This window comes from Mesoplodon mirus, assembly GCF_964341445.2.
Source record: "Mesoplodon mirus genome assembly, chromosome: 12".
NCBI classification, from domain to species: domain Eukaryota; kingdom Metazoa; phylum Chordata; class Mammalia; order Artiodactyla; family Ziphiidae; genus Mesoplodon; species Mesoplodon mirus.
In genome coordinates this window covers 63,456,464-63,471,823 of record NC_138988.1, presented here as the reverse complement: position 1 = coordinate 63,471,823, position 15,360 = coordinate 63,456,464, and the positions used below count along the sequence as shown (strand labels likewise).

The following is a 15,360-nucleotide window of genomic DNA, read 5'->3' as shown; positions in this document are numbered from 1 at the left end:
GGTGGGAGAGAAGGTCCAGTGTCCAGTGGGGAAGGAGTCGGGTGAGTCTGGAGCAAGTGGGCCTGACAGCAGCCAGCCTCTGGGGAAAATGTCCCTTAAAGGGCAGTAAAAAGAGCCACTCTCAGCCCTGGAAGGATGAATACACCTCAACAGGCTTTGGAAGGCTGTCAAATCAACCTTTTTATAAATGTCTCACATACTTTACTTTCTACCATCAGAATTGTACCCATAGATTCATGGATCACAGAACTCTGAAAGCGGGGCTAAAAAAATGAGGACTTTTGCCCCCCAAAATGTGAGGCATTTGGGCACATGCTTGTGGGGCACATGCTTCCCAAACCCTGCACTGACTTTCAAACATCCACTGACCCCTCCAATCTACCTGGACCCCACACTAAGAGGGATTCCTTCCACACCTGACAAGGGTGCCATGGGATGGATGGCACTTGTGTTACCCACGCCGTATAACCAGGGGGTCAGAAAGTATAGGTGTTCACATCTAGTGACCTTTTGTTTCTAAACCTCTGAAGCAGCTGTCATAGGCCTCCTACCCTGGCATTTCGCTCTAATAAAATCTTTCGTTTATATGCACAGCTACTAGATTGTTAAGGTCCACAAGATCAAAAGACTGTGTCTTGGGCTGCCCTGGTGGTGCAGTGGTTGAGAGTCCACCTGCCGATGCAGGGGACACGGGTTCGTGCCCCGGTCCGGGAAGATCCCACATGCCGCGGAGCGGCTGGGCCTGTGAGCCATGGCCTGTGAGCCTGCGCGTCCGGAGCCTGTCCTCCGCAATGGGAGAGGCCACAGCAGTGAGAGGCCCGCGTACCGCAAAAAAAAAAAAAAAAAAAAAAATTTTGTACCTTTGTGAGTGAATAAATGTTTTTAAACCTTTATTTCCACATTTTTACTGTTGGGGAGTCCAGGTTCAATTACTCTGCTAACATGACCTACTTTTTATTTTTATTTATGTATTAATTTAATTTTTATTTCATATTGGAGTATAGTTGATTTACAATGTTGTGTTAGTTTCAGGTGTACAGCAAAGTGACTCAGTTATACATATACATATACCCATTCTTTTTCAGATTAGGTTCTTTTCCCATATAGGTTATTACAGAACACTGAGTAGAGCAGAGTTCCCTGTGCTATACACTACAGTAGGTCCTTGTTGGTTACCTGTATTATATATAGTACTGTGTATATGTTACTCCCAAACTCCTAACTTACCCCTCTCCCCACCTTTCCCCCTTGGTAACCATAAGCAAATGAAGTTATTTACAAAACAGAAACAGACTCACAGACTTTGATGACCTACTTTTTAAATTCATGACCTACTTAAAAAATATTTTAATTTTCCCCAAAACAGACCCCTTTTAAGTGAAAGGAAACAAACTTTACTAGGAAGAGAAAACCAGAAGGTTAAGAACGGCTGTGCTTTTCCAGAGGAGAGCTGATCCAATCATGTACTTTTAATCACTCCCACACTGGGCGCCCAGCTCCCACTGGAAACACCGTGGACTGGGTACCAACTCCCAACAGCACCCCGGGCTCCTCCAGGCCAGTCTGAGTGTCGCCTCAGTGGTTTGTGCTCACATGGAAAAATTAGCCAATTTTAGAAGTTGGATTATACTGAGAGGGCTCTAGTCTAAGAAATTAAATATTCTGTTTTTCTTCTATTGGTGAGAATGTGTGAAGGGAAGCAAAAGAAATGAAGCAGAATGAACAATATCACTGCAAAATATTATTACAGAGAAGCACTTTATAAAATTGCATGCAATTGGGGCTTCCCTGGTGGCGCAGTGGTTGAGAGTCCGCCTGCCGATGCAGGGGACATGGGTTCGTGCCCCGGTCCGGGAAGATACCACATGCCGCGGAGTGGCTGGGCCCGTGAGCCATGGCCGTTGAGCCTGCGCGTCCAGAGCCTGTGCTCCGCACCGGGAGAGGCCACAGCAGTGAGGGGCCCGCGAACGGCAAAAAAAAAAAAAAAAAAAATTGCATGCAATTGTATGCTAATTTAAAATGTTTAAAGATAATCTGTTCTTGAAACCACTACCCCTTCTGGGATGCCTGCCTCCTGATGTTTCTGGGGGTTTCCTGGCCCTGCTGTGAGGGTGGTGATACCACAGGTAGCCTCGGTTCTGTAGGGCATATATGCACCCTGGGCTTCAGGGGACACTCTTGACACCCAAACCCTAGTATGTCAGTGGAACCCAAAGCAGCTGATGGTCAGCCTATGGTAACATAAACTAGATTTTCAAAAATTTTAACTGAATCAAAAATGCACAGTAAATGTGATGTAATTTTCCTGTTCTTACAGGCCAGCTTCAACTTGAAAAAGTGTATACAGCATTTCCTTCCTCCAGATAATGTTATACAAGCCTGCATCCCTTTTATTAACAACAAGGCAATATTTCATTGCTATAGCGTAAGCAGCCCATCATTGAGAGAGCATCATAATTAACATAAGAAGTCACCACAGATGATGTCATCCATGCTACACTGGAATTATGTATTTCCAACTTGACCTTGAAACACCAGGTTATTCAGTGGTACTAAAAAGATCCTTTACCATTTATAGGAAATTTTGACATCAATACTAAATACACTGAAGTCAACAGGCACATGAAAAGATGCTCAACATCACTAATTATGAGAGAAATGCAAATCAAAACTACGAGATACCACCTCACACCGGTTAGAGTGGCCATCATTAAAAAGTCTACAAATGCTGGAGAGGGTGTAGAGAAAAGGGAACCCTCCTACACTGTTGGCGGGAATGTAAGTTGGTGCAGCCACTATGGAGAACAGTGTGGAGGTTCCTCAGAAAACTAAAAATAGAGCTACCACATGATCCAGCAATCCCACTCCTGGGCATGTATCCAGACAAAACTATAATTCAAAAAGATACATGCACCCCTATGTTCATAGCAGGACTGTTCACAATAGCCAAGACATGTAAACAACCTAAGTGTCCACTGACAGATGAATGGATAAAGAAGAGGTGGTACCTTTATACAATGGAATACTACTCAGCCATAAAAAGTATGAAATAATGCCATGTGCAGCAACACGATACAACTAGAGATTATCACACTAAGTGAAATAAGTCATAAAGAGAAAGACAAATACCACATGATATCACTTATATCATGTGATATAAGTGATCTACAAAACAGAAACAGACTCATGGACATAGAGAACAGACTTGTGGTTGCCAAGAGGGAGTGCATTGGGTGAGGGATGGAGTGGGAGGCTGGGATTAGCAGATGTAAGCTTTTATATATAGAATGGATAAGCAACAAGGTCCTACTGTAATGCACAGACAACTATATTCAATATCCTATGATAAACCATAATAGAAAAGAATATTTAAAAAAAGAATGTTTATATGTGTACAACTGAATCACTTTGCTGTGCAGCAGAAATTAACACAACATTGTAAATCAACTATACTTAAAAAAAAAAAGAATAGAAAAAAACCCTCAAGATACGTAATTTTCAGAACACTACACCCCAGGCGGAAAAAATACTACACTGAATATTAGCATTGCTAACTCCTGACTTTTAGAGTCAAAGGTTAAAAAAATTATCTGTTAAGAACTCTCTGGACCACTCTCTTAAGGGTTTTACTAGTCCTATGCATCGTCACAGGAAAAATTTTGACCTGAAAATTCAACGGCCAGATTTTTACTTGGTTAATTATTTAATAGTATATCTACTTACATAATCCATTTTTTATTTACAATTTATAAATGGGTTACTTCTTAAAAGAATTTAAAGCAGCTCTTGATTAAAAACAGAATTGGCAGAGGTTTAAAAATAAAATTTGAAGACCAGTTATTAAACTACTTGCTTGTCTTGCTTACAAAGGTAAAAATCATTAATTGACAATTCTAATGGCTATAATTTTATAAATGTCATACTGCTCAGTAAGGAAGTTTCATCTTTGAAATGCACATCTAAGTGCAACAAAATTGACCAGTTTTGCTCAGGAGCCAAAGAGCTCCCTAGAAAAATGTGCTTCCTGGAGATAGGAAAACAGAGTGACTAGTTTTATTTTATTTTATTTTTTTAATTGAAGTATATTATAGTTTTGTCTGGATATATGCTCAGGAGTGGGACTGCTTGGATCATATGGCAGCTCTATTTTTAGTTTTCTGAGGAACCTCCATACTGTTCTCCACAGTGGCTGCACCAACTTACATTCCCACCAACAGTTTAGGAGGGTTCCTTCAGAGTGACTAGTTTTAAAATAACCACCTTCTATAAAGAAGACATTAAAAAAAAAAAGCCACACATACATGTGCATAGTTGCACGAGGACACACCTATGTAAGGAAGGAGGATACAGATAAATTCTCAAACATACCAGATCTTTCACTACTTCTCAGGAAGGAAGATATTCATGCAGTTGGTATTTGCAATCATGAGTCCATTTTCTCTACTTTGTTTGGCTTTCTCACTTATTTTTACTGAGCGTTTATGTAACTCACTTTATGCTGATCAATGAGAGTCCGAAGGGCATCCTCATCATCTGGGAGAACGCCATGGAAACGAAGGGTCTGCTCCGCTTCTGCTAGCCACTCCAGGAGGGCATGGACCACCGAGTGAAACTCCTCTGCCTAACGGTTCACATGCGCCCCAAAAAAGATTCCCAAACATGCCTGTTAGTAGAGTCGAGTCTTCCTCTCAATGGAAAAAAAAAGTCTTAAATTTAAACTGATTCATTATATCCATTATTCCCGTTAAAAAGATAAAGATACATGGTGCTGCATTTTACAAATGTAAGAAAACATCTAATCCGTCAAAAAGGCCTATATGAAGAATAATTCACCATTTTAACAATCTGATGTGAGATGAATGGCGGCCCATTATACATTCTAGCTGAAAAAAAGACTCAAACAGCACTTTTATGGGAAGATTAGAAAGCCTCCCTCTGTTGAGTCATTTAAATTCTTTGGGGAGGCGTTGGGTGGGGAGCGGACCCAGGCAATGATGCTCTAAGAACTTCCTCCCCATGACTATCCTGGCCGAGACACGGGAGCCCTGTGGTCCTTCAGGACAGCAGTTCCTGTTAGGGGTGCAGGACCTTTGTCAGCACACCCAGCAGCTGTAACCCCAGGGCTTTACCTGGCGCAGAGCTGCTTCTAGGCGGGTCTGCTTGGATACGGAGAGTGCACACACCGTCTCCCAGCGTGTGCTCAGCTCCTGCATCTGGACCCTGACCCAGGAGGAGTCATCCTGGCTGCCCTCTATGAGCTCCCGGGCCGAGCGCTTCAGGGCCTGCACGCTGCTGGTCCTCTTCCCCAGCTCCTTCTGGAAGACCTAAGACCAAATTTAAAAAAATTAATTTTAAATTACAAAGCCCGAACAGTAAGACATACTATATGAAATATGTATGTGCACATAACATCATGTATGGCTCTCCAAGACCTACAGTTTAATGACCCACGTTTTCCGCAGAATCTGCAGAAAATAAGACAAGACACACCGCTCCTGTGAGGGCACCATCAAGTCTAGGCTTGTATCAATTTGCTCCTCAATCTTGTAATGTTTTCCTGAGTGAATGTTGTTTTTTAAATGACATGTTGGATTTAAATAATGGTGGTCGCCCTTCTTTATTTCAATCCCATGCAAAAATGCATCAACTTCTTTTCTGTGATACTTTGTGAGGGTGTCCCAATCCCTCTGGAATCATTACTGTGTGCGCCCAGTGTGTGCTGGCCACCACACTGCTCTCCATCAGCAAACACACCTAAGAGACTGACCGGTAACTAAGCAGCCCTTGGAGACAAGAGCAGGGCTGGCACATCCTGTTTCTTTTCCTCTAACAACACTTTGTTGTAGCTTTCACAGCATCCTGGGCACTAACCCATAACGTCAAATTTTAGAGGCTTGACTCCTTAATCTGTCACCTTGGAGGAAAAGCTTTTTATTTTTCTCTCCCGCCCAATTTTGATGAACTCTGATGTGCCAAGGGTTAAAGTGGCTTCTTTTGGTCCCAGACTAAATCCATTTCTGACCCAAGAGTCTGTCTGCAACCAGATCTTTCAAATAACCAACTTCATATATAAACTAAAATCAGCTTATTTTTCTTAGAAATCACCACAAATGAATATTACCAAGCACATTTTATCCTTTTGACTCTATCCATGAGTTTCTATTCTGATATTCGGATCATTCATAAAAGTGAGACTGTCAAAAATAATCCAGAAACAGTGTGATGAGTTCTTTGCTGATTTCACTGATAGTGTTAAATGAGGTGTGCCCGCAGAGAGATAAACACACACACACACACACACACACACACACACACACACGAACAAACACACAGATACAAGGTACAGCGTCTAACTCTCCCTTTTGTGACAGGACTAGTCCCACGGTTCCGAGTAGGCTTTCCAATGTACTTTGTGTACTTAAACTTCTTATTGGGGCTTCCAATTGTACTACTAATGCGGAATGATTAATTCATTCTTGTTGACCTTTAGTATATAAAAAACTAGCCAAGTGCCTAGGGGGGTAAATATTTAGACAGTGAGCTTCTAAAAATGGCATTTATGTACAAAGTAACATTACATTATTCATCAGTCATTGAAGGAGTGCCAGGGGATGGAAAAGTTTGTATTAATCATGCACAAAACATTTGTTTCAGTATAGGCAAAGCAACATAATTTAAAGTTTTTAAAATGTTTGTAGGCCAGATCAATGTTCTTCACCTATTCTCTTATTTTCTGTTAATGTTCAAACATAACAAACTCTCTTCTATGGGTATAATGAGATAATGGAATGAGAAAAGGGGAAATAAATATGCAAAAGGACCAATTATTTTAAAAAGAACAGGTAAGATCAAAATAGCATAACCAGGGAGAACATTTAAAAATGAAATAAGTTTTCTGAACTGAAAAATTATAGAGAGGAATATGACATGAATTCAAGTGTAGTGCTGTAAGAAAATTGTATATATAAAGCCAACCATCCTACATTAGTACTGGGCCTCATGCTGTTTTCAAGGTTCTTTAAGTTGTAACAGTATTTGATCATAATTTAGGACCTTACACTCAGTATATCTCTGGGACGTCTCAAATACCACCTTTGATTTGTACAACAGATTGACATACATATCAGGAGACGGCAAGGAAACCAATTTTCTTGAAGTAATAACCGAACCCCTAATGGCATACGCTGTTGCCTCTTAAACTGCTACAGGTCAAGGGGCAAGGTTAAAACCGTTTTTGAAAAAAAGAGAAGCAGCTGATCATGACCCCCACAGATCATGTCACACATCCAGCACTTCAGCAATGACCTAGTTCCAGGTCACTGAACGAACGATTTTAAATTATATCACATAATTACTTAAATGAATAACAAAAGATACTAAAACATTCTTGAAACACGTTTTAAAGTGCCAGACAGTGAAATCACTTTTCAAGTTCTAGCAAGGTTTCAGATAGGGAAATTTAAAACCAAAGTATTTCACTGATACTGAAGTAATTTTCCTGCATCACTTTTAAAGTTGGCTTTCTTGTTCTCCTCAAATGTCACATATTTCAGTATTAAAGACTATTACGTAGTATGATAGATACTCTGTAGATTTTTATAAAGCTAAATTAAGTGGTTACAGTTCCCTCTACATTCAGAATAATCAAGCCAGATAAAATAAAATGTCCCAGATAACAATACCTTGTGATTATCGATCAGATTCATCACTAGATCGATGTCTCCGTGGACAGGCTGGTCCTCAGCCAGCTGGGGCTCAACCCTGTACAGCCAGTCAATGAGGGCCTGCAGGGCGTCTGTGAATTGCCCAGAAAATAAGAGGGCTTCCTCCAATTTGTTTTGTCTAGGGGAAAAAATGGAAAAAATCAATCTGAGCAACAAAAAAGCTGCCCTCTATATCCAAACATCTAAAAAACATCCACGAAGGCTAGCAGACCTCAAGAGGAAAAGCAGTATACTGGGACTCACTGCTGTTTCTCTGCTTTCCTTAGAAAATAACAAACTTCTCTCCAATTTTCCTTTCATTGCTTAAATCCATGGCACCTGTTCCAGGAAAATTCCCTCATCATCACCTCACGGGCCCTTTAGTTTCTTCATAAAAATATGCCTTTTCAATTAAATTGTGTTTTAAAGTATCATGCAGTAAGTTTGACCTTTGGGGTGTACAGTTCTATGGATTTTAAAACTTGTATATGTTCATGTAACATCACCACAGTCAAGACCCAGAACAGTCTATCAACCCCAGAACTCCCTCAGGCTGGCTTTTCCTGGTCACAGTCTGCCTCCACGCAGACACCTGCCACTCATGGATCTGTTCATCACTGTGACTTTCTGTCTTTTCAAGAATGTCATATAAATTGTTGTGAAATCATTTATAGGACACTGTAAAAAGTATGTAACCTTCTGAGAGAAGATTTTACTGATTCTGAAAAACTAACACTAGGGCTTCCCTGGTGGTGCAGTGGTTGAGAGTCCGCTTGCCGATGCAGGGGACACGGGTTCGTGCCCTGGTCCAGGAAGATCCCACGTGCCGTGGAGTGGCTAGGCCCATGAGCCATGGCCGCTGAGCCTGCGCGTCTGGAGCCTGTGCCCCGCAACGGGAGAGGCCACAACAGTGAGAGGCCCGTGTACCACAAAAACAAAAAAATAAAAAAACAAAAAAAACAACTAACACTAAAAAACTTATTATGAAGTTCCCTAGAATGGAATATGATATTCTATTCAATCTGGATACTGACAAAAGTAATAAGACTAAGGATCAATGAAAATTTTGGAAACATGTATAAGATATGTGAACTCTTCAAATACCATTTTAACTTTCTTAGCTACTTTAAAATTTTTTTAACTTTTTGGGTCTTCATGGTTGAAGTGTAATGAGGAGGAAGGAGACTGGGAAGGGGTGGGTGGGGTCAGACTGGTAGGACCCTGCTCGCCACAGTGACGGGGCCTGTATCCTAATCCACACCCAAGAGTTAGTCCCTAAAGGGTATGAAGAGGGGTTGGGGGGTGACAAGATCCCACTTATACTTTAAGAAGACAGGCCTGCTGGTGATGTGGAAACGGGACTGAGGAGGACCATGGCAGACCTGGGGACCAGTCCAAAGGCAGGTGCTGTAGTTGCATGCGAGATGCGGGAGGCTTGGAGAAGGATGTCATTTTTGAATGAACCGAGCAGTTAAACGTAAATAATACTGAACAGCAAAGCCTTTCGGGGGAGGCACTGTGTGCGTGGGGTGTCAAGGATGAGCAGACATTCTCCAGGCAAAGGAGGTGTGTATTCAAGGTTCCAAACCCTGCCTGCAGAGTGCCAGGACCATGACAGCTGCCAGGGGTCCAGCAAGGTGAGTGAGCGGGTGTCAGGCGCATCTCACCTCTCCACCGACTTCCCACAGATCGTGTCCCACTTGTCTCTGAGCTCACTCAGCATGTCGTCCAGCTTCAGGTTGTCATCAGCCAGGGAGGTCTTCTCCTTCAGAGAGCGCCCAGTCCTGTTGGTGGTGTCGTAGACAGAATGCTTGGCTCCGAGGGATTTCTGAAACTCCTGTATATCCAACAAGAGAGCAGCATGTATTTCTACTTGGGACTGATACACAAATAGGTAAGAGACAGTGAAAGAGGCATCCCTCTTAAATAAATGGAGACATTAGCCATCATCAAGTCACATGGTGTAGTGTGTGCTCAACAGGGAACACACCAGGGTAGAGAAGAACTTTTAAACTTTCAAATGGAAGGATTAACTTCTTGCAGAAGCCAAGCACCGACTATTATCAAGCACCTATTATTATTAAGAGCACCTACTAGTATCAAAAAAAACAATTTCAAAGCAAAACAAATCCTGAATCTCTTGTAGACATAAACTACAAACAGTATAAATAGTTATGGTAAAGTGGAATTGCTAATAAACTACTGAGAGACCCACGAGTCCAGAGAGGAAAATGTAGCTCATACTCTATGAGTAAGTATGGGTCCAGTCTGGACACAGAATGACCCAGTAATGTGTAAATTTACTACAGTTGTTTTTTATTGTCAAAAAGATTTTCTGTCACACATTTTGGATTCTCACTGTAATGTTACATGTATTTTATCTGTGAGCCAGGATAAGGGGAAAAGAACCATAGCTCTGGTTCTGTTTGGACCCACTCATTCTAGGCATACATGGGGAGTCCACGTCCCTCCTCCTCACATCCACAATGCCCTACCCAAGTCTGCAAAGGTCTATAGATGACTTTCCACTGCCAAACAGCTACATGGCTAATATGACACCTGTATTTTTCAGCTTTTACAGTGTTAGTGAACCCTTCATGTTTGTGTGTGTATATATGCATGTGGGGGAGGGATGAATTCGAATCTTCCTATATAACTCAGTTATAAGCTTTCATAGAGCAGGGGTATTATCTCTGTAGGACCCTTATTATCATCTTGCATTTTGTGGGTATTTGTAAATATTTAATAGAAAGAGTAAGACAACTGCTATTGAATACATAATCTCAGTGATGAGAAGAAAAAAGGTCAACTTCATGGGCAGCTTAAAAGCTCATAAAATATCAAGGAAACACAAACATGGAGATTCTCAATCCTGGTAGCACATTAGAATCACCCCAGGCAGTAAAATGCTATGCAAATGTAATCTCCCAAAATAACCTCGAGGTTACAATTACCTAATAAATTGTATTGCCTTAAAAATGTTACACACTTGAAGTGTTTCACTAATCCCACACTATATATATCTTTTATAATAGGAGGCAACTACATCTGGGAATTTTTTGGCAATAAATCCCATCACAATATGTCACTATTTCTGTAGTCTGTCTTCTGTAATTATTATTTTTTTCATGTTTTTCGAAACAGAACGCTAGCTTTAGAATCATGGTATTGACATAGATTTTCTTATACAAAACAAATGTTACAGCTGAATACAGGATAGAGTCAAACTTTTTAAAGACAAAAAGTATCCAAACGATGAACAGAAAAGACTTCTTAAGATAGGCTTAACGTACCCTGTTATCTCAGAGAAATGGTGACTGGTGACAGGTCTCACTAGGAAAAAGAAGTCTAATAGGGTTCTTCACACATTCTTATTCCCAGGATTCTCTACTTTAAATATGCAGTATGCTTTCATCAGACTACGTAACACAACGTCTATGCTCAAGTTCAAATAAGGCATTCTATTTTGAGACGGAGGGGAGGGGAAAGGGTGCTGATCACAGTCTCTGGGCTGCCAGTGCTAGATGCGGCAGCTCCCAGGCAGAGGGGCCATCAGGACAAGCCACTCGTAAGCCCTCATCCAGCCAAAAAAAGGACCTCAGCATGTTCCCCCATCATCCTAGGATCCTGACCCCTGCAGCTGGTCAGGCCCACTGACGGAAGCAACCAGCCTGGATGAACATGAGGGCTAGAATTTTCTGATGATGATAAAACTTATATCATTCAATCTTTTCCAGCATTTTAAAAGCTATCATGTTTCAAGCAATGATTTATATGTAGGTGCCTAAGATTGTAAAATGGTTTGCAGGGATGGTCTCCTTTTACCCACATCCTCACCCTGAGGGCCGATGATCACTTTACAAACAGAATAACAGAAAGACCCAAATTCAAGAGAGTTGGGGAGGATGGAGGGAGGGATGTTCTTTGAATGGCATGTGGTAGGAATATAAAAGGCAGAAAATATAAAACACAGTGTTTCCATATCTTCTTGTCTACACAAGGAAGCCAGTGACTATGTGTCTTTGAGGGGAGGGGTGGAATTTCACGCACATACACAGTAATACCAATTTAGGAAGTAGCAACCAATTTTCCCCACTGCACTGTATGTAGGAATATATATGGCAAAATCTACGTTCCTTTTAGTACATAATTATGTTCTGCATGGCATTTGGTCTATGAAAGAAATTACAAGACGAGGCAGTTGTGATAAACCGAAGTGCCAATGTTCGGCCTCTAGAAATCCTTTATGTGTTTTAGACTGTGGAAGACTTCCAGTTTTAATTCAGTGTGTTTTCTTTTAACAATTAACCCTGGAATCATAATGGAATGATCGCTTGACCAATGTAAAGGGCAATTGGTTTTACATTTAATATAGGTCCATGTTGGACAGCCTTTTTCTCCGGTGATGAATAAATACACAATCAGGTAGGAATTTAAAAGTGACCCTGAGATATACAACGACACAATGTGCTTTTCTTAACTGCAGACCCACCTTATGCTGTGCCAGTTGTGCTTTGATTTTGTCTGGGTCGTTGGCAATTTCCAGTTCAGAATCCAAAGACTTCTCTGACTCTTCCAGCCACTCCATAAGCTTACTCCAAGCTTCATGGAACTGTAAAAGAAATTCACATCTTTGTCCAGAAAATTTTCAGACATACTCACTAGATTTGAAATCTAGTACATTTCTAAACAGAAATTGATATTAATGGAAATGTTAACAATTATACATTCAAAATTCTCCCTGAAGAAGAAAAAGAAAGAATATTTTCATCAGCAGATTACAAAATGTCTGTTGACGCTCAACTTTTGTGGTCATGCCCCGTGGTCACTTTGTTATAACTCATTCAAACATGTCAGCTTTAACAAAAATAGAAGTGAGCCTAGAAGCAGTTAGGGAGCATCAGGCAGAAAGTCCCACCCTTTCTTTTGTTTAATAAATAATGTAAGCGTAAACTGGCATGCTTTATATTATCCCATAGGTCTCTTACATTGCTTTTCATTTTTTTTCATTTGGCTTTCTGTCTGCTGTTCTGATTGGAATCTAAAATACAACACAAATGAACTTATCTACAAAACAGAAACAGACTCAGACATAGAGAACAGACTTGTGGCTGCCGTGGGGGAGGGATGGAGTGGGAGTTTGGGATTAACAGATGCGAACTGGTATATATAGGATGGATAAACAACAAGGTCCTACCGTATATCACAGGGACCTATATTCAATACCCTGTGATAAACCATAATGGAAAAAAACATAAAAAAGAATAGATAGATGTATAACTGAATCACTTTGCTGTACAGCAGAAATTAAACACAACATTGTAAATCAACTATATGTCAATAAAATTAAAAAAATAATAATGTAAGCTTCCACTGTTGTCTCTTGACAGATCTGGATTTACTTCTAAGGTGGTGTTTAATTCTTATGCTAAGAAAGAGGTACAAAAAGGGAGAAGGGAAAGGATAAAGTTTGTAAATTCATTTTAACAAAAAGAGGGCATTACGTTCCTATTTAATGCAAAGACAGTTCAACATCTTTCTTGCTGCTATACAAATCCTCACATCAATGCCTGAGCCTCACATACTGGTTTTATACTTAAGAGCACCCACAGTACTCGAGTTCTAACAAAACAGAATTCTCTTTCGCGTCTACAACCTTGAACTATTCTGGTGCTATATATACTTGATTTCAGCTGTGGTCTCTTTTCTGCTTATCATAAAGAAATAGTAGGTACTATTTTTGGATACCAAACTGGGAAATTAGTTATAAATTATTTCTTCCAAGGAACTAAAGGGAACAGATACATGACAAAAACCTAAGTAATCAAAATAAAATCTGTTTTATATCAAAGAACATTAATAGTGAAATAACAGAAAGACATTTGATACTAAACACAGTGAGAGCACAGAATCACAAAGCTGCAAAGGTCCACTGGAGACTGTCTTGTTAGAGACCTGCTTTCCCCACACGGCCGTCCCTCCCACAAATCTAATCAACTTAGACATGAAAACAGGGAGGCCAGAATAGGCACATAAATTGCCCAAGTCAGAGAACTACAGCCAAGATCTGAGCCAAAACCTGAGGTATTAGAACAAATAAATAAATAAACAGCTAGTGATGCCAGCTTGTCTTTTTTTTTGGCATGCAGGATCTTAGTTCCCCGACCAGGGATCGAACCCGTGCCCACTGCAGTGGAAGCATGGAATTCTGACCCCTGGACCACCAGGGAAGTCCCTGTCAGCTTGTCTTTCTACAGACAGTACAGCCTATAACAACTGGATGATAAGTACAATGGTACAAACGCACAGGTTCTGAGGCTGGTCCTGCTCTCAAAACTATTTAGAAGCCGTACAAATAGAAGAAATGCCATCCTTTTGCACCGAGAACAGTGGAGAATCCTTATCAATTCAATTCAACAGACTGAGAAAATAAAATTGACTCAATAGAGAAAGGAGGAAGAGGGTGGCCGACTGGCTACTGGCACCCATGAGACTTGAGTAAATCAGATGTTCATAACTCAAAATGCCTCCACTATAGACTACAGGGCTGCACACACGGCGAGAAAAATGTCAGGCTTGGCATGAGGACTGTCTTAAAAAAACATCCGAGACCGATTCTGTTCTAGAGACTCATTTATTACATGGGACATACCATACCTCCCCCTCAAAAAGAGACACGTGGGGCCTCCCTGGTGGCGCAGTGGTTGAGAGTCCGCCTGCCGATGCAGGGGATACGGGTTCGTGCCCCGGTCTGGGAGGATCCCATATGCCGCGGAGCGGCTGGGCCCGTGAGCCATGGCCGCTGGGCCTGCGCATCCGGAGCCTGTGCTCCGCAACGGGGGAGGCCACAACAGTGAGAGGCCCGCATACCGCAAAAAAAAAAAAAAAAAAAAAAAAAGAGACACGTGGCCTGTAATCCAATCACAGCGCAATGTGTCATTTCGCCAGCCTTTAAATATCTTATGCTGGACAGCTTTAAATCCTGAAACATTGGACTCCCAGGTCATCCTCTGCATCGCCCAGCCGAGCCTAGCTCCCTAAATGACCGCGCCCAACACCAATGCCGGACAAATGCAATGGAATGGGGCAGAAAGAGTCATTATAAAATTCACCCTCAATATTACTACACGAAGTTTCTAGTAAAAATCAAAAATATATGCCAAGCAAGGTGGGTGCATCTTCCTCTTCCCTGGAGCACAGAAATGCATAACTGTACTTCTCTGTGTTTAGTCTAGAACAGAATATGAATAACAGATGAAGGAAGGAAGGAAGGGAAGTTCCATGTGAGGTTCTCTAGGTTCAAAAAAGCAGCCCCCCAAGATTCAAACAGTTAATTTAAAGGTGGGATGAAGCTGTATCCAAATATTAGAAAAGAAAGGAAGCCCTGCCAACAAGTGTACGGATTTGGAGAGGTGAAGAGAAACAACCAGCTCAGACCCAGAGTATGCCTTCAGAAAGATGTCTGGGGCTACACGTGAGAAAGTCTGGTTTTGGAACTAAACACAAGTAGCAATATAATAAAGCAGAATGCCTCACTCTAAGTATGACAGTGGAGGTTGAAAGGACAAGGAAAACCGACCAACCCAACAACAAAACTGTGGAGCCCTTTTTTGTGCCCCAATGATAACCGTCCATCTGTGATATCAAGATATGATCA

General features: G+C 41.2%; 1 protein-coding gene across 16 annotated transcripts in view; it reads right to left on the bottom strand.

The window, feature by feature from the left end:
* The window catches only part of DST (dystonin), a 488,128-nt gene that overhangs the window by 19,217 nt on the left and 453,551 nt on the right, over positions 1–15,360 (bottom strand). For all 16 annotated transcript variants that reach the window (XM_082637996.1, XM_082637982.1, XM_082637992.1 and 13 more), the window contains 5 exons: positions 12,196–12,315; positions 9,371–9,540; positions 7,683–7,842; positions 5,130–5,324; positions 4,493–4,621 (listed from right to left, as the gene is read on the bottom strand). In XM_082637996.1, the coding sequence (XP_082494122.1) occupies positions 4,493–4,621; positions 5,130–5,324; positions 7,683–7,842; positions 9,371–9,540; positions 12,196–12,315 (774 nt within the window). The remainder of the gene's footprint in view (positions 1–4,492; positions 4,622–5,129; positions 5,325–7,682; positions 7,843–9,370; positions 9,541–12,195; positions 12,316–15,360) is intronic.